General features: G+C 48.0%; 1 protein-coding gene across 1 annotated transcript in view; it reads right to left on the reverse strand.

The window, feature by feature from the left end:
• Nucleotides 1–3857: 3857 nt before the first annotated feature.
• The window catches only part of LOC146356440 (extracellular calcium-sensing receptor-like), a 34240-nt gene continuing 18099 nt past the window's right edge, over nucleotides 3858–19998 (reverse strand). Inside the window, exons 2-6 of the mRNA XM_084830116.1 lie at nucleotides 19911–19941; nucleotides 16810–17009; nucleotides 9568–9795; nucleotides 3997–4123; nucleotides 3858–3886 (exon numbers count right to left, since the gene is read on the reverse strand). Of these exons, the coding sequence (XP_084686242.1) occupies nucleotides 3864–3886; nucleotides 3997–4123; nucleotides 9568–9795; nucleotides 16810–17009; nucleotides 19911–19941 (609 nt within the window). The 3' untranslated portion in view covers nucleotides 3858–3863. The remainder of the gene's footprint in view (nucleotides 3887–3996; nucleotides 4124–9567; nucleotides 9796–16809; nucleotides 17010–19910; nucleotides 19942–19998) is intronic.

The raw sequence follows: 19998 nt of genomic DNA on the forward strand, positions 1-19998 counted from the left end.
GCACCCGCCCATCCCCTGCCCCCACTCACCAGTTCCCAGATCCCACTTGAGCCCCTCCCATGCTCAGCAAGCAACCCTCACCCACCCCAGCAGCCTTGTTGAGCTCTGTGGTCACCATTTTATGACAAATAAAATGGTGATCACAAAATGCACATAGCACGACAATGCACATTTTGTGAATGCGCATATTTGTGTGTGTGCAAAAAAGCACATTTTTGCCACAATGAGCATTTTTGCGCATATGCAAAAATGCGCATTTTGGGATTTGGAGGGAGTTGCCTTGTAAAAGCCATAGAGCCATGTTTTTCTGCCATGGCGGTGCTGGAAATGATGGATGCATATGGTTTAGGGCTTAGTCCATGGAGTCCTGTGTGATCTGGGAAGGATTTGATAGTGGTTTGCAGGGATGGATCTCTGGGGCATCTTAGTACCTCAGCAGACTCACAGACTTTATTTCTGAAAGTTAGGATATATAAATAAATGCATGAATGAAAGAATAATACATATATGCATACACAATTACAATAAAAAGAGAAACAGAAGGCGTAGAGGGAACCAAAGCAGCTATGAGGGAGTGAGAAAGAGGGCGAAGAGTGAGGTTTCGGAGCCCTGGTCTCACCTCCATCCCCAGAAACAGAGAAATCCTATGGCACTCTCAACACTGTCTATTACTGCACTGCAGAGCAAATCGACAGTTGACCTTGGCCAGGCATTTACTATAGAAGCAATATCATAAGAGACAAGGCCAACATACTCCTTTAGCCTGATTGTCCACACAACACAGCCTGGTTGGGGACTGTACATTATGAAACTTTCTTCAGTTGAATTACAATGTCAAGCCAACGTGTACCAAAACTGAGTGTTAACCCAGTCAACAGCTCCCAGTGGAGGCTAATGGCTCCAGTTTTGGTGGGGCTAGATTCCATGCTGGTTCAACACGTTGGACTCCTCCTTTCACGTTCTGGCTGATTCTGTCTGAAACCCAGAATGGGTTCACAGCTCCACTGAAATCAGGGCTTCTAGCCTGCACTGGCAGCTGCCCCAAATCTCAGGCTGAGAGTGTCAGGATCTAAAGTTTAAATGGCCCGGTACCAAAAACTGAGCATAGGATTATCCCATATCAAATATCTCTCTGTTCAGGAGACTGTCTTCTTCAAGATAAACCATTCCCTCCAATCAAAAACATCATTTCTGATGACCACAGATGACAATGACAAGCAAGGAAATTGAAGTACCAAATTAAAATCCTGCATTATTTGTGAATAGTTCTTGATGACAACAAGTGCATGAAACCATCATAGGAAGTAGAGCAATTACAATAAACAAGCCATTAACAAGCAAACAAAAATCCATTTTATGTCTTGCATTCAGGGCTTTCCATGTGCACTCAAGCTGCAAAATGCTGGCACACTCAGCTGTTAAGGGCCACACCTTCAACAGATGCATTTTTTAGACAACCTGGGTATGGCATAGTCGCAGCCTCACCCTATCTCAGATGCGGATGGTGGTCACTGGCAGAGTGATAGCCCCAAGGCTCAGCTTTGCCTGTCTCCTGTAACACAAACACTGAAACTGTGCAACTGAAGCGATAAGCACATCAAAACGCTCTGTTAACTATGATCTCACCAATACTAGTATCTCTTCCAAACTTACGCCAAATATTCTTCCACAACTCTACTTCTATGGATCAGATGCCCTAGTTTGTTTTGAACATGATATGCTCTTTTGTATTCAGATCAGGTCTCAGTACAATAATGTAGCACTTGGGAAGAAAGATGCAGCCCAACAGCCCAGCACTGGAGGCCAAAATCGAGAAGACCTGCACAGCCACCATGTATTTCCCCTTGGTACTCAAGTAGGAGGGCACAAAGGACAGCCAAACACTGCAGAAGACCAGCATGCTGAAGGTGATCAGTTTGGCTTCATTGAAGGCCCCAGGCAGCTTCCTGGCAAAGAAAGCCACTGTGAAACAGATGGCAGCCAAGAAGCCCATGTAGCCAAGGGCAGTATAAAAGAAGACAACAGATCCTTCATTGCATTGCAGGATGATCTGTCCAGGCTGGGAGTGCATGTCGCAATCGGGGAATGGGGCAGAGCTCCCCATCCAGATGATGCAGATGACAACTTGGACACCAGAACAAGAACTTACAATGGAGTTTGCAAGACTCTTCCCCAGCCATCTCTTCACTGTGTTCCCTGGTTTTGTGGCCAGGAAAGCCAACACCACCGTGATGGTTTTGGCCAACACTGAAGAAACAGCAACTGAGAAGATGATGCTGAAGGCTGTTTGTCGGAGAAGGCAAGTCACTTTCCTTGGCCACCCCATGAACAGGAAGGACGACAAGAAGGAAAGCATGATGAAGATGAGGAGAATGTAGGACAGGTCTCGGTTGTTGGCCTTGATTATTGGAGTTTCTTGGTATTTCATGAAGATTCCTAATACGAAGCCCGTGGATAAGGACAAGAATAGACTAAAGGAAATCAGGACAATCCCCAAAGGTTCTTCATAGGTGAGGAAGGTTATCTCCTTGGGGACACATTGATCTCGGTCCTTGTTTGGATGCTGATCTTCCGGACACTTGATGCAATGGTCAGCATCTGAGAAGATGGAGAGTGAGTTCAGCAGGATTCACATCAACTGTACCTCCAGAAAAAAAATGTGCAGTTGAGCAGGGAGAGAGAGAAACATTCCCTCTTAGAGGACCTGTTTTGTGACCAGACCAGTCTATGGCCTCATCACCAAGCGAGGACCTTAGTAGTAGCATGGCCAGGAAAGGTACTGTAATATCTCTGACTAGAGAGCAGTTGTCAGTCAGAGAAGAACAGAGAAGAGTAGGCTAGATGGATTGATGGGCTGACTTGGAATAAACACAGCTCCTTACCTGGTTTAAATTTGGAAAAGCGAGTCTATTTATCCCATCATTGTTCGGGGTAAGGGAGTGTCTTTGAGGTTATCCTCTTCTCATCTTTATAATAATCCTGAAAGGCATGTCAAGGTACCTGGTAGCTGAGTGGCTTGTGATTTATTTATTTACTCAACTAATGCCCCACCTTTCTACCACAAGACGGTGCTCAAGGGACTTCTGGTTACCTTTGAAATCCGGAGTAGGAAACTTCCATAAAGCTTTCTTATTTTTTAATCAAGTTTTACTAAAGAGGTTTAAAAAAACAGAAGACTGAATCAGCATTGGGCGGTGGAGTACTCTGATCATCAGAAAGTGGGGGTTCTACCATTTTCACATCCCCTTTTCTGTCAGGGACCGCCTACTTGACTGCCACAGGATCGCAGCACAGTGCAGACAATTCTCTGCGTATAATGGATAAAGGCCCACCATGTCTATACATGCTGCCCTGTCCCAATCATGAATAAGTCAGAGTGGTGTTTTTTTGGGGGGAGGGCATGATTTATACCAGGAAGAGTGTGGACTAAGCATCCCCCCTGCTTTGCACCACACAGATTCACTCCCATCGTATTTTCTTTCTACTCACTTCATAGGATTAATGGTGGAGATTACAAAATAAACTAAAGCCAAGTAGGGGTCAGAGTTCAAAAAGTCTTTAGCATCTGTTCCAATGATGTATGAATATTTAATGTGTTAATTAAAATGCTTTTGAGACTGCACATCAGAACAATGATCACAATGATGTACAGACCAGAAGAATAAAACATTGTAGAAGAAGAGCAATAACAAATAAAATTAGCATTCAGTCGAATGGAACAAGCCTTCATTAAAATCATGTTATGTACTAGAAGGTCATCATGAGGTATTTCAGGGTGAGCAGAAGTGAATGGCCCATGACCATAAGGGACTCCCATGATGTTTTACACTAGGAGCAACAGTCATTTATGAAGCCTTCTTCTCTTACCTACTCATGGATTGTTTTGCTAAAGGTGTTTAAGAGAAAAGAAGAGAAAAGTAAAATAGGGCTGTGGAGACTATTCGGCATATTCAAGGAGTTGCCCTAGGCAACTCCCATTCTTCTGATCTTGCCTACCTTCCTGAATGGAGATGGTTCCTTCCGCACATGGAGCGCAAGCATAGCAGCATGGTGGCTCTCCTTCTTGGACCTCCTTGTAGTATCCACAGCGACAGCTCTCAGTGCATCTGGAATGAGGTATGGTCTAGCAACAAAGAGAAGGAGCATCCAGGAAAACAGTGTTATGAAACTATGGAAATGAGTCCTACAATTTAGACAGGACCCAACAGGGTTTCTAGCTCTTGTGACCCTGAGTGAAGTAAAGAAGTGATCCCAGGTCCTCGTTTCTGGGAACCACTATTATGCATCACAACATGGCATGGAAGTTTTTGGTCTGTTTGTTTCAAAATGTATATGCCCCCTATACAATAATGTACTCAAGCCAATATAAAAACTGGAGGAGAAAAGGTACGGCAATGAAGTAAACTGAAAGACAATCCCAGAATAACAGAAATTACAAGCAACAGCAATAAAAGGGCAATCTTCAAAACAGGTGCATGCAATGACGGTGAACGATGGGGGAGGGAGATGAGCTTTTTGCTGGAGGATAGGCACTACTATTGGAAAGGCCCTCTCCTCTTCCCCACTTTGACCTTATACCAACCATTCAACACAAAAGGATCACAACATGAAAATCCCATTCAAATAATAGAAAGGCCTCTTGAAAAAGAAAGGACTTCCTGCCTGAGACTCATGGCAGACCAACATCTCCAGGGGCGTTGCCACACCACAAAAGGCCTTCCTGCCAATTGTCACCAGCCAAATCTCAGCTGGCCTTGCCACTTGGAGGAGGCCTCATCAGATGCTCTAAGGCGACATATCCAAGAGTCACATGGAAGAGGGCATTTTTACTAGGGCGGTTAGCCATGTCATCCTGAATCCCTAGTGTATCTGGGTGCTGCGGTGCAAAGCGATGCAATTCCGGAGCAGGTCAGAATCAGGCCAAAGCACTCCAATATGGGTTGGATCACTCTGAAGTGCTTTGGGGGTGCTTCAGCCCGATGAGGACAGCAACCCCACCCAGCTGTGTGAGCCCCTCACTCCTTACCTGGTCTCCAAGGTAAGACTAAGACGGTCAAAAATAAGGAGCGCAAATGGCAGTGGCCGTAGCCACTACCATTTGCGTACATGGTTTTGTTTTTGTTTTGTTTTTACGCAGAGCCATCCGCGGCCGGAAATATGGCTGTGGACAGCTCTGGCCTGAGCCTGGCCAGCTGCTCCATGGAGCTGCCACGGAGCACAGCCGACCATTCAAGGATTCCGGGGGGAGGAACGGATCGCCTCCCCCCCCGTCAAGGATCCGGGGGGTGGGACAGAATGCCTCCCCTCCACACACTATAAACATAATCCGTGGAAAGGTAAGTGACTTTCGTACATCCCTAGCCGCAGCCCGAGTTCTGGCCACGGCTGGGCTGCTGCAGCCGCAAATGGCGGCCATTGTAGCGGCCGCCATTTGCGTCCTTCCAGGCTGCCGTGATAGGCTACATAAGTATTTATGTAGCCATTCACAGCAACGAGCAGGGACCCAAACAGCATAGCGGTGGCCATTTGCATCCCTGCTCTTTGCCGTCATAGGCTACGTAAATACTTATGTAGCCTATCATGGTAGCTGGAAGGATGCAAATGGCAGCTGCTACGACGGCCTCCATTTGTGGCTGCAGCAGCTGGCTGAGAGACCAGCTGCCACTGCCGGAGCGGCCGCCGGCCCACCGCCTCTGCACCTGCCCCAGGTAAGCTTCATGCTGGGCGATTCTGCAGGGTGGCGGGGGGTGGGAGGCCCTTCCGCCACAGGTTTCACCACCTCTTTAACTCAATCCCATTCTTCCCATAGTAGGGCCATAATTCAGCCGTAGAGCACCTGATTTACAGGCACAAGGTCCCAGGTTCAATCCCTGGCATGATCTCATGATAGGGCTGCAATAACTCCTGCCTGAAACCCTGGAGTGTTGCCAGTCAGTGTCAACAATACTGGGTTAGATGAGCCCATATTTTTGGAGGCAGCTACCTAATTTGACCCTTGAATTCAGTACGAATTGGGATTAATGAATAACTGACTGGATAGACATGTAGCCTAACACATGTCTGTCCAGGGGCTCGGGGAGATGCCAACATAACCCTGGTCATGGGCAGGGGGAGGTATGGCCTTGGCAGATTAACAGGCCAGTTGAGGAGAAGAGGGGCTAGACACCTTACAGCTGTCCCCTCTTCTGGTTCTTCCCCCAACCTGATGGCTCCTGACGGCCTTACCGGTCTGCCCTCGGGTCTGATGGTGCTGATGCTGAATGCCTGGTGGGCCCCAAATAAAATCTCCCTCATCCATGATTTGATTGTGGATGAGGGGGCTGACCTCATATGTATTACTGAGACTGGGGTCTCACTGAGAGCCAGTGTGGTGTAGTGGCTAGAGTGTTAGACTGGGAGCCAGGAGATCCGGGTTCTAGTCCTCACTTGGCCACAGAAGCTCACTGGGTGACTTTGGGCCAGTCACAGACTCTCAGCCCAGCCTACCTCACAGGGTTGTTGTTGTGAGGCTAAATGTAGAGGAGAGGGATTAAGTATGCTGCCTTGGGTTCCTTAAAGAGGAAAAAAGGCAGGTTATAAATGTAATAAAAAAAATGGGGTGGGGGAACTGGGAGGGGTCACTCTCTCGCAGCTGTGCCCTCCTGGCTACTCAGTGCAGCACCAACACCAACTTGAGGGCCGGGGAGGGGGGGTTGCCCTGGTCTATAGGAATTCAATCTCCCTCTCTAGGCTTCCTGCTCATTCGAGTGCAGATCTTGAGTGTCTTTACCTTGTGTTGGGTACGCAGGACAGATTAGGGATTCTGTTGGTGTACCGCCCATCCCACGGCCCATCAGACTCCCTGCCTGAGCTGATGCAGGTGGTCTCAGAGTTGCTGTTGAGGACCCCTCAGGTGATGGTCCTGGGGAATCTCAACTTCCATCCCAAGGCTGCTGTATCTGTGGCGACTCCAGACTTCATGGCCGCCATGACAACCATGGGGCTGTCCCAATATGTCATCGGCCGAACGCATATAAAAGGACACACGCTTGATCTGGTTGACTTGACTGGGCAGGAGGATGGTGATCTGAAAGTGGAGGAATTAACATCTGTCCATTTGGCATGGTCAGATCACTTCCTGTTGAGGTTTAGACTCCTGGCAGCCTTTCCCCTCTGCAAGGGTGGGGGACCTATTAAAATGGTCCACCCCCAAAGGCCCCCAGGGGGGTTCTGCTGGTATGGCTGGTGCTCCTGTCAAAGCCCAGGTCACTCTGGGGAATGCAGAGATGACTCGGGCGGTTGACACGATCGTGCCCAAGCGCCCTCTCCCTCTGGGCAGAGCCCAGCCAGCTCCTTAGTATTAGAGATGGCAGAGAATTCCGCCACAAATCTCAGTGAGGCCGAATGCCAGTGCATTCAGCCCCCCTTAATTCATGGCAGAATGAAGCCCCCCCTGGCCCACCACCACGCGAAAGTTGTGTGAAACGGAGCAACTACCTGGTGCCATTCACGCTGCTTTGCGAATGGCGGCCAGGTCTGCGGCTGCCATTCGCTTCACCATTTTTCCCGTGATAGGCTACGTAAATACTTACATAGCCTGTCACGGCTAACTCAGGGATGCCATGATAGGCTACGTAAATATTTATGTATCCTATCATGGCGAAAAAATGGGATGCAAACGGTGGTGGCTACGGCAGCCGCCATTTTCATCCCTGCTCAGGCGAGAAGCAGCCAGATGAAATGAAATGGAACAGGTGAGTCATTTCGTACATCCCTACTTGGTATACGCCTGAGCTGAGGGCAATGAAGCAAGCGAGGAGACGGCTAGAATGCAGATGCAGGAAAACTCGTGCTGAGTCTGACCAAACACAGGTAAGAGCTCACTATCAAGCCTACTCTGTGGCGGTGAGGGTGGCCAAGAGACAGTGCTTTTCCACCAGTATTGCATGTTCTCAGTGTCATCCAGAGGAGCTTTTCTGAGTGGTTTGCGGCCTGTTACATTCTGGGCCAGGGAAAGACAACTGTGGGATTCTCGGTTGCATGCTGTGACGGGTTTGCATGGCACTTCGAAAATAAAGTCACTCAGAATTTGTCATGAATAACCTCTCTCCTGGATTACTGCAATGCGTTATACGTGGGGCTACCTTTGAAAACGTTCCAGAAACTTCAGTTGGTCTGAAACAGGGCAGCAAGAGTGTTAACAGGGAGTGGCCTGCGAGATCATATTACGCCAGTACTTTTCCAGCTGCACTGACCGCCAGTCCATTTCCAGCCCCGATTCAAAGTGCTGGTAGTAAAATTTAAAGCCTTAACGGCTTGGGGTCAGGCTATCTGAAGGATCGCCTCCTCCCATGGGTTCCTTCCTGCCCAGACCCTGAGATCATCCTCAGAGGCCATTCTCTGTGCACCCCTGCCAAGGAAGTGAGGCTGGTGGCTGGCGCGAAGAGAGCCCTTTCTGTGGTGGCTCCCCAGCTGTGGAATGAGCTCCCTAGGGAGGTTTGCCTGGCACCTACGTTGTACTCCTCCTGGCACCAGGTGAAGACCTTTTTATTCTCCCAGTATTTCAGCGTTTCAGCTTCCTAGTCTTTTAGCTTCAGTGTTTTAAATCTGTATTGTAAAATCTCTGCATTGCTGAAAGGTTTCATTCTGGTTGTAGTGTTCTGTTGTGGTTTCAAGCTTTCATATTTTGCATTGTTTCATGCTGCGCTTTGTAGTTTTAATTTCTGTGAACCACCCAGAGAGCTTCGGCTATTGGGAAGTATAGAAATGGAATAAATAAACAAATCAAAGGCTTCTAGCACTGGCATATGTAGTGAGTTGGTTTGTGAGCAGAAAATGTGAACTCCACAGAGCTGAAGGTGAGTTGTCCTGAGTATCACAGTAGGATTGGGCGACTCTCCCAACCCCGTCCCCAGGTCAATTAGATTCCCAGGCTAAATGTTTCGAGCACCTGTTGGGTAAGGGAGAAGCCCCCCTACTCTTGTGAATGTGTCAGCCGGTTGGTGTGAGAGAGGAGGGGAGAGGCATTGCTCATGGGTAGAAGGAGGCATCTAACAGAGAAGCTTGTAAGATCCCGCTTGCTGGCTCCTTTGGTCGTGCTCTAAGGAGGAATAGGTGACTATTAGGAGGAGGGCTTTTTCTGCTGTAGCCCCCCGGCTGTGGAATGAGCTCCCTAGTGAGGTTTGCTGGCACCTACATTGTATTCCTTCCAGTGCCAGGTGAAGACCTTTTTATTTTCCCAGGCATTTTAGCATTGTAGCTTTCAAGACTTTTAGCTTTGCTGTTTTAAACCTGTATTTTAAATTCCTACACCGCTGCTTGGTTTTATTGTGGTTGTATTGTTATATTGTGGTTTAGATGTTCTATATATTTAAAATTGTTTTATTGCGGGCTGTTTGGTTTTAATTTTTGTGAACCACCCAGAGAGCTTCGGCTATTGGGCGGTATAGAAATAAAATGAAATAAATAAATAAATAAATAAATATTTAGAAGCTGGGGGTGGGGGTGGGAAACACAAGACAGGCTGGATATTCTTAGAGCTTAAGAGATGTCACAAGCCAATCATAGGACGCAAATCCTTTCCCCTACCTCATTAAAATGGCTGGGCCATGCAATGGCTTCCTGCTTAATGGTGAGTTTCATGTCTAAAGATGCCTGTCTCTCCACACTCCCAATCGTCACTCTAGCACGAGACTCATTGGGAAACATCACCCAATTCACGATATCAAAGTCAGCTGCCAGTTCGCCAGTCTTATCCAGATACAGTCCGCCCATGGAAGCATTCGAAAACTGGATGTCTCGTAAGGAAGTGTGAAGCTAGAATGACAGAGAAAACAGCCCGGATTTAGAAGTCATGAAAATGTAGGCCATATCCTAGGTTTCATCACTTTGAGCTGTGAACTTCCATGTTCAGTGCACATCCCATCCGGGCTCACAATGCCATTCTTTGGCTGTTCACAGTCACAACTAGAGTTGTCAGAATAATCTGCAATCAATTCATAAGTGATCATATTTAAGAGAGGGCTTTTCCCAAATTGCACAGATTAGGGAAACCTGCAGGACTTTTTGTTGTTGTTTTACCCGGGGGGGGGGGGAGGTGCAAGTGCACATTAGTAAAACGTGCACCTTGGCGCATGACCAAAATGCTCGTACAAAAAAGTGCATCCCATCAATGAACAGATGGCAGAAGTAAAGATGCTTGATCATCCGCAGAGATTTTAAAACAAATCCTGCCCATTCCTACTCATAATGAAGATACCAGGCATGTTCAGACATCATGCTAAGCCATAATGGTTAAGGAATCTCTGCTCACCTTGGTGGCTTAGCGTGCCATGTGGGGGAGAAAACCACATTCCTCATGCTTAGCAAGCCACCCCGACTAACCACCCCTCTGCAAAAGTGTTAAGGTGCCCGAGGTGACTTATCGTGTCATCTGATGGGCTCCCCAGGGTTTCAACAGGCTCCAGAGGACTTCCAGGCCATGACCATAGAGTCTGCTGGATAGAGTCTCTTCCGCTGTGGGCAATGCTCTAACTGCCATGGGCCTTCTCTATGGCCATGTGCTATTTTGGACCCTGGAGAGGCCACCAGGACTGAATGCCAGGAGCCCTTTCGTGCCACAGAAGTTGGGATGCTCACAAAATATATCAAGAAGATAGCCAGATAACAATGGAGAGAGGATGGTTACCAAAATGAAAACAACATTGGGGGAAAAGGTCATATACCTTCTGGGGTGCCACAGCTCAAGAGATCAAAGAATGATCACCGAATCTTAATTTCTGAAACCACCCTTGCAGGTAGCAGGGGAACTGGAGTTCAGTGCCTCCAGCACCAGTGTAGAAGACCCAAAAGGATATGAGGTTTGATGGTAGAATCATAGAATCATAGAATAGGATGAATGGAAGGGGGATATAAGACCATTGCATCCAACCCCCTGCTTAATGCAGGAATCCAAGTCAAAGAATCCGTGACAGGTGGCTGTCCAGCCTCGTCTTGAATGCCTCCAGTGTGGGAGAGCCCACCATCTCCCTAGGTCATTGGTTCCATTGTCGTATTGCTCTGTCAGGAAGTTTTTCCTGATGCTCAGCTGGAATCTGGCTTCCTGTAACTTGAGCCCATGATTCTGTGTCCTGCATTCTGGGATGATCGAGAAGAGATCCTGGCCTTCCTCTTTGTGACAACCTTTCAAGTACTTGAAGAGCGCTGTTGTATCTCTCCTCAGTCTTCTCTTCCCAAGGCTAAAGATGTCCAGTTCTTTCAGTCTCTCCTATTAGGGCTCTGTTTCCAGTCACCTGATGATCTTTCCTGCCCTCCTCTGAACCCTCTCCAGTTTGTCTGCATCCTTCTTAAAGTGTGGTGCCCAGAACTGGACACAGTACTCCAGATGAGGCCTAACCAGTGCTGAGTAGAGGGCAACTTGTACTTCATGTGATTTGGAAGTCTAATATTCAGCTTGTGATCGACAATAGGGATGGCAGAGAATTTCTCCCCGAAACTTCGGGGGGCCGAGCGCCAACGTGTTCGGCCCCCCGAACAAGTTTCGGGGAGAAATCCTCTGCACCCCCCGCACCCCCCGGGACGGGACTTACCTTCCCTGAATGTACCTCCCGGCGGCGGGTCCGGCTGGCGCATCGGCGGGTGTTCGAGCAGGGCGGGGTCTTTCGACCGGCTGCCGCCGCCACCATTGCAATAAAAGAAAAAAAAAAAAAGTCCCCTGATAGGCTACGTGATGATTCACGTAGCCTATCACGGCTAGATTTGCAAAGTCAGCCGTGATAGGCTACATCAATCATCACGTAGCCTATCACGGGTGACTTAAAAAAAAAAAAAGTGTGTACGGATAATGGCGGCCCCCATAGGGCACTATTTGTGTTTCTTTTTTTTTCGCCATAAAAGCCTACGTAAATATTTATGTAGGATAAAATGGCAGGGAAAAAAAGAATGCAAATAGTGCCCACTACGCCATTTGCGGTTCCCTTTTTTTGGCCGTAATTGCCTTCGTATATATTTACGTAGGATAAAACGGTGAAAAATAGGGAACACAAATGGTAGCCGCCGTAGCCGCTGCCATTTGCGTATGCCATTTTTTTGTGTGTGTTTTGCTTGGCTTGCCGTGATAGGCTACGTAAATACTTATGTAGCCAATGACGGCAAAGACCAAGATGGAAATAGCAGCCTTGGCAGCCGGTCAAAAGACCATCCTCCGCCGGAGCCGCTGCCATCCGGACCATCCGCCCAAGGTAAGCTTCTTCCCGGGGGGCATCCACGGGGGGGGCGGGGGGCAGGCCATACCCCACGGATTTCGGGGGGCAGAATGCCAGTGCATTCGGCCTCACTGAAATCTGTGGTGGAATTCTCCGCCATCCTTAGCTTTATGTTTCTTGTTTTCTGATTGTACTGAAATTGCCTGTGTTTTGTCCTCTATTCACTGGAAGTTCACTAGTATGGAAGTGTGTGTTACAAGAAAAAGATTTTTTTAAAAAGAAAAAAAAAACCATCATTAGCTGCCTCCCCCTTGACCTCCCCTGCCGAACTCCTCTGGCCAACTCCTGTTTTCTCTCCCTGTTCACTCCCTCTGATCGTTCGCTCTTTGGGAGCTGGCTTCCTTGCATAGCCCCTAGACCAGCTAGAGCAGCTTCCTCTGCTCTGCTCACCTGGGAGGTGGGAAACAGATTGAAACTTCCTGCTCACACAGCTGCAGGGATCACTCAGGCCACACCCCCTCAATACAATTGGAGCTCTCAGGAGCACATGGTGAGCACACGGAGACTCAGAAGGGAAAGAACAGCCTCCTGGGCTTACTCCATCCCACTCACTGCTTTGCCTTCATCGCCTCTTCCCCTGCAACTCTCCTGCAACTCCTATCTGCTCTCCCTGTTCGCTTGCTCTGATCACTCACTCTCTGGGAGCTTGCTTGCTTCTATAGTCCCGAGACCAGCTGGAGCAGCTTCCTCTGCACTGCTCAGGTAGGAAACAGGAAACAGACATATCAAAGGAGATGTGAGATCAAGTAGAATCAACAGCGTGGATTTTCCCTTGTTTCTTTTAATGGTCATCCTTCATGAGACCAAGACTGATTCAGTCACATAACCAGAGAGGGAATCCAAATGGAAAGGAGCTAGACAATCAGGAAATGCAGCTAGGCTGCCAACGCCCTCCCTCTTGAGTTGTTTTTGTTCAGTCGTTCAGTCATGACCGACTCTTCATGACCCCATGGACCATAGCACACCAGGCCTTCCTGTCCTCCACTCTCTCCCGGAGTCTGCTCAAATTCATATTCATTGCATCGGTGATGCTATCTAGGCATCTCATCCTCTGCTGTCCCCTTCTCCTTTTGCCTTCAATCTTTCCCAGAATCAGGGTGTTTTCCAGATAGTTTTCTCTTTGCATTAGGTGGCCAATATATTTGAGCTTCAGCTTCAGTATCTGCCCCTCCAATGAGCACTCAGGGTTGATTTCCTTTAGGATGGACTGATTTGACCTCTTTGCAGTCCAGGGGACTCGTAAGAGTCTTCTCTAGCTCCCTCTTGAGACCACTAGCCAAAGGGGGGTATTAGGACTGGCAGCAGTTCTCCAAAACCAGGGCTGTGAACAAAGTCCCCATCATGGTTTGGATGCAACTTTGGGCCTTTTGAAGCAGCCCTGCTTTGCTTCAGGCTGATTCTGACCCCATCCACTTCTCTTTAGACCCCAATCCAAAGCAAAATTTGGAATGGATATCTGAATCATTCTGATATGACATGTTCTCATTGACTGGCATTGAAAAATGGAAATGGCTGTCAGGTTTACAGTTTTTGTGCTAAACACATGAAATTTGGGAACCTGGGATCTTCCATGAAGCGGATTCCACCTGCCAAATTTCAGACAGTCTGGCATAGTAGTTGTTGTGCTAAAGGTAAAAAGGTAAAGGTGTCCCCAACCAGTCATGTCCGACTCTAGGGTGTGGTGCTCATCTCAGAAATACAAACCACACTCAGGAGGTATAATAATCCGAGAACATAGTTATTGAAGTGGAGGAATTCACTCTCCCCAATTCTGCTGTAGGTTTCTGTGAACTGCTTCCTTGGTCAGTGACAAATGAACACTGCAACTTGCCTCCGCATTCAGCTGCTCCACTACACCAGCACTCACTCTCTGGACCAGGGGAGAGCGTGACTGCCAACCAGGGCTGCGAGTCCCAGCCCCACCTCATCCACCCCTGCCCCTGCCTACAAGATCAAAAGAAAACAAATGCTGGACTGCCTAAAAGCAAGGCAGGAGGACAACAGAAGACAACGGAGTTGTCAACTTTTGTTGTTCTTGCTGTTGTTTAAAGGAAATGTGATCAAAAATGGGAACGGAAGGAATACAGGAATGGAGAAGTGTGGAGGCGGGGGGAGGAGAGCCAAGAAAAAGGACAGGAGAGTAGTGTGTGTGTGTGACTGTGTGTGTAAATCTAGAGAGAATGAAAGTAAGGGCAAACAAATAGTTGAGAATTGAGAAGGGTGTCGTCGACGTGAAAGAAAGAGGCAAGGGAAGGAAAAGGAAAGTAGTTTTTATTGTATTTCTCCTTTTTAAAATAAACAGTCAAGAAAAGAATGAACTGTAAAACCTATTAGAGAAGGGGCAGGGGAGAGACAAAGAACAAGGAACAGAAAGAGGGAAACTCAACCTCCGTACTTTTCGAGTGTTTGGTTTTTCAAATAAAGGATCTACAAATGAAAGGAAGGAAGGAAGGAAGGAAGGAAGGAAGGAAGGAAGGGAAAGAAAAGAAAAGAAAAGAAAAGAAAAGAAAAGAAAAGAAAAGAAAAGAAAAGAAAAGTTTGATTGGGAAGGAAGAAGAAAGCACAAGCACACACACCCCATATAGATTTAGCCAAATCTCCCTAACAACACTCCGTAAACCAAAACCACTACCTAATCAGTGCTCGCTCTCTCCCTCTCCCTCTCCCCCTCTCCATCTCCCTCTCTCTCTCTCACACACACACACACACACACACACACTGAAATGAAAGCAGAATGATCTCTCCAATGTATCCACTCCAATCCTGCCCCCCTCCTCCACCACTGTCACTGATTGGAGACTGCTGGGTTACACTCTGCCCTAATTGGGCAATTGGAGATGCCATTCACCAAGGCTCACCATTTCCTCCTCCCGCCTCCCCCTCCTCTCCCCCTCCCATATCTTTTGCAAGTTGCTACATTGTGGAGATGGGTTGTCTGTGCTTCAGAAGGCATCAGAATGGATGGATGGACTCACCTCTGTCCAAGCCATGGGAGAGGTCCAAGAGCCCCCCGCCCAGCCTCCAAGCTTGCCTCGCAAGGTCATCCAAGAGAGCTGCCCCACCCACCTCCACAGGGGTTAACTGCTGGAGTCCTCAGCACACATGGGCCCAGCAAGCAAGCCATCGTCTCTTCGCAAGGAGAAGATGGCTAGAGAGGGTGGTGCGCTGAGGCCTCATCCAGACAATGCCAGCTGGTAAGGGCTTCCTTGACAGCTGACAGGGCCAGATGAGGCCTCAGTGCTGTATATAGCCCAGCCACACATGCCATCTCCTCCTTGCAAGGAGGAGAGAGTGAGAGTGGTTGGGGGGGTGAGAACTCGGGGCTGTTCCCAGCTGCTCAGAGGCCAGCACTGTCAGCTAGGGATGTTAGAGAATTCTGCCACGGATCCGAGGGGGGGCAAATTCCAGTGAATTCAGCCCCCTTGAATCCATGGTGGAATGGAGCCCCCCGCCGCTCTGCCTCGCAAAAGCCCCACGAAACAGAGGTGACCTGGCCGCAGCTCCAGCGCCTCCAGCCACTGGCGGGCTGCTGTGGACACAAATGGTGGCCCTCATAGTGGCCAACATCTGTGTCCCTATGTCGGCCCGTGATAGGAAACATATATATTTATGTAGCCTATCACGGCTAAAGCAGGGACGCGAATGTCATCCCCTACACCATTTGCATACCCACTTTAGCCATGATAGGATATGTAAATATTTATGTAGCCTATCATGGCTAAAACAGGGACGCTAATGGCATCCCCTACGCCATTTGCGTCCCTGCTTTAGCTGTGATAGGCTATGTAAATATTTACGTAGCCTATCACGGGCTTGCGTAGGGACGCAAATGTTGTCCCCTATGCACGACGCCATTTGCATCCGCACCACCCCAGCAGCGGTTGGAGGCCCCGCTGTGGGTTGTCCCGGCTGGCCGCGGAGCGGAGCCAACCGGGCAGGATTCTGGGAGGAAGAATGGATCACCTTCCCCTCATCGAGGATTCCAGGGGGAGGAACGGATCACCTCCCCCCACCTGTGGAACCCGGCGGTGCCAGGTAAGCGGGGTTTTGCACACCCCTCCTGTCAGCGCCACATGGCTCAGTGAGCGGGGTCAAAGGGGCTGGGTGGGGGGAGTCTGCTGGCCTCCCAGATGAAGGTGGGTGCTTGCGACATCCCTGTTGACCACAGGCTGCACCCACCTGGTCATACCCCATCCTCCACAGCTAGCTTTTATTCGGAGGGCATGTAATCGGGCACATTGCTGCAAACTCCCTGTGCACTTCATGAGACTGCAATCAGAGAAATGGATTCCAATGGGTCTTCTAAAACAAAAACATTCAGTTGACTGCAGGGTATCCTGATGGTGCTTCACAAAAAAACAACAACTGGTTCTCGATGGGCCTGGGGCTTCATTTGTAAGGGATGTTTGGAGGAGGGAAGCTACTTGAGCATGTAACGGTGGCAGGAAACAGGGTCTACAGGCTGCCTGCACTGCCATGCAGGACGAACAATTATCTGCTCTAACATATGTTTGGTTATCTTCATCATGAGTCTTTATGGAGGTGTTGCCCAAGGAAAAGGGAATACCTGCCAGGGCTGCAGCATTTGACAGTCCCGCCTTCCTCCTTCAACCAGCCTCAACGTCCACTTGGGTCGGGATGAATATGCAGCATGTAAGGCATGGGCCACAGCTTGGATGCTGCTATAAGTAACGTAGCTGTCCTGAGACAGGGCTCTCTCAATCTCCTCCTGGGGCAGCGTCGCCTGTTTCTCTTTCTCTCTGCAACCTGTCCAAATTTTCATGGACAAAACATGCATTGAACTTGAACACTGAAAAGTTTCATCCCAAAACTGTTTCAGAGAAGGGGAGTGTGGCTCATAGAAGTCATATTTTGTCATTCTTTTAGTCTTCATTCTGAAGGACAAAGAACCATGGAGGAAATGGAAGTAAGAAGGTGCAACAGACAAGTTGATGTCAGTGTTCGGAAAAGCTGGTGTGATCCAGAGTTTTGCCCCAGTTCGGTTCTTTTCGAGTGTTCTTTGAATAAAAATCAACGGAAAACAGCCATAGTGGGAGTCCGCATAGTAAACAATTACCTTCACTTCTTTCCCCAAGAAAGAAAGGTCCATCTGGAATATGTAATTTAAGAAATGTCGTCCTAGTCTTTTGGAGAAAGCGACACAAATCCCGCTGCCGATCATCAGGGGTGTCAAGGCACCCAGGAACCGCTCCCCATTCTCAGTGTCTGGAGCGAAGAGACCGACCCACGTCCATCGGAAGAACAGGAGCAGCTGGACGATCCCCGAGTACTGGGCTTCCTCCTTCGGGGCCATGCGGTAGACAAAAGGGAACTGACTTTTGTCATTAGAAACAGGAGTAGCAATGCCATAACTGATCTAGGGAGCAAAGTAAAGTCAGAGACGGTAGTTTAGTATCAGTTTGTTTTCTGGATGAAGGTCAAATATTTTTGGCTAAAATGGAAGGACGATTATGTACCCTGTCTTGGGTTCCATAAAGAGGAACAAGGGCAGGATAGAAAATACATGCATACATTTTTTACTAGTGTACAAAGAGCTAAACATCTTTGGAACAGGATACCTGCCAGAGCACCAATACAATCCAGTTCTATTGAAAATATTTTTCTTTCTCCCTCTCTATCTTCTTTAAAAAATAATTTTTAACATGGAGTTTTACTGTTTTACCTTATCTTGTATCTTTTATTGCCTCCTCCCATATGTGCCTGCCCGGACCTTAAGATCATCCTCAGCGGCCCTCCTCCGTGAGCCCCTGCCAAAGGAAGTGAGGCGGGTGGCTACTAGGAGGAGGGCTTTTTCTGCTGTGGCACCCCGGCTCTGGAATGAGCTCCCTGGTGAGGTTCCCCTGGCACCTACATTGTATTTCTTTCGGCTTCAGGTGAAGACCTTTTTATTTTCCCAGGCAATTTACCATTTTAGCTTTCTAAACTTTTATCTTTGCTGTTTTAAATCTGTATTTTAAACTCCTGCACTGCTGCTAGGTTTTATTGTGGTTGTATTGTTATATTGTGGTTTTAATGTTCTATATATTTTAAATTGTTTTACTGTGTGCTGTTTGGTTTTAATATTTGTGAACCGCCCAGAGAGCTTCAGCTATTGGGTGGTATAGAAATAAATAAATAAATAAATAAATAAATAAATAAATATTGTTCACCACTCCGGAATCTGTCTAGACGTGGAGTCAAATATAAATGTAAATGAATAAATACAGAAATGAATTCAGAAATAAACAAAGAAATAATAAATGCCCTACAGGGCCATGCCTTCAAGAGAGAGATGGGTGACATCATAACTTCTGGGGCAGAATCATGGCAGTGGTCATGTGGGGGCTGCAAGAACTGCTGGGGAGGGTTCTCGTTCCTGTCAGCCACGACTGTTTTCTGCAACATCTGCGTCGGAGAGCCTTTGAAGACATGATTAAAGGTGCAATCCTATACAGATAGATGGGCACTCAGACCTCCGCTGAAGTCAGAGGCAACCTCCAATCCAATGCAGGGCAGAACCAGTGCAAAGAAGGGGATTCCCTCTGTGTTGCACTTTGCCTTAGATGGACGTTTTCACTTCTGTATGTGTGGCTTCGGGAAGGGGCAGGAACCGGGCTGGGGATCATATGGAAAGCTGAATAATACAGCTTCTGTGGTCTCCTGCCATCCCTGCCCCCAGGGATGCCCAGCCTCCCATCCCAGAGCTCCACCACTGCCATGACTCACCTCCACACACTCCAGAGAACCATTATGCCCAGGAGGCACAGGGACTGAAGAGCGAGAGCTGAGCCCAAGCAGTGCTCAGCTCCCCTTTCTATGCACCTTGCCTCCTTTCCGCTCCCCATTCTCACCTGTGGGATTTTGTAGTTGCTCGACATGGAGGAAATGTGGAGGGAGAGTTCTGATTCAGCCCCTTCCAGAACGGCCAGCAGGTGATTCTTCCTCCCGCAGCTGTAATGTGGAATGTCGCTTTCGCCCCCAGCAAGGAGCTGCAGCATGGCGTAGGAGGTGGCTCTTCCGTCAAAGAAGGACTTGTAGATGTTGTAGCCCAGGGTGACATTGGGCAAGAGCCTGGGGTTCCGGTTGATCTCCTGAACAGCAAACATGAAGGACAGGATGTGCCATTTCTTTGTAGTGTGGAAACTGCAAAAAATAAACAAAAATTAAATGCAATGCCTCGTGCTGTTGTTCTCCACTGAATGAAAACATATCTCAGGTTCTTTCTTTTATACCCCCAAATTCTTTTTCATGTTTTTTCAATCCCAGAAGAGCCGATCATCACATAATGGTTTGGACATTCATAGGGGGCAGCAAGCATACCTGTGTTGCAAAGCAATTGGGTATCCATCTAGCTGATGAAAGGGAAAATGGAGATATTTGTACCACATTCCTTGAGAGGGGATGTTGGAAGATTGCAAGGATCAAGGATATATGTGTCTGTCTGTCTGTCTGTCTGTATTTAGATAGGTAATCTCTCTCTCTCTCTCTCTCTCTCTCTCTCTCTCTCTCTCTCACAAACACACACACACACACATGCCTTTTGTTAAGGCTTATCAGTAAAAACTATCGTTCTGTCATGTAAAATCATAATAGGGGTGGGGTATCATTCAGAATGGTTTCACCGATGTTATTGAAAATTACAGGTGCCAGAAGAAGTGTTACGTTTACCTGCCATGAAGTTTCCAGGTCTACTGGTGAACTATGGGGAGAGAAACAGCACTATAAAGAGAAAAAGCAAGCAAGCAAGCAAACAATC

The sequence above is a fragment of the Heloderma suspectum genome, chromosome 2 (genome assembly GCF_057233095.1).
Source record: "Heloderma suspectum isolate Gila_16-S chromosome 2, 16-S_ref, whole genome shotgun sequence".
NCBI lineage: Eukaryota > Metazoa > Chordata > Lepidosauria > Squamata > Helodermatidae > Heloderma > Heloderma suspectum.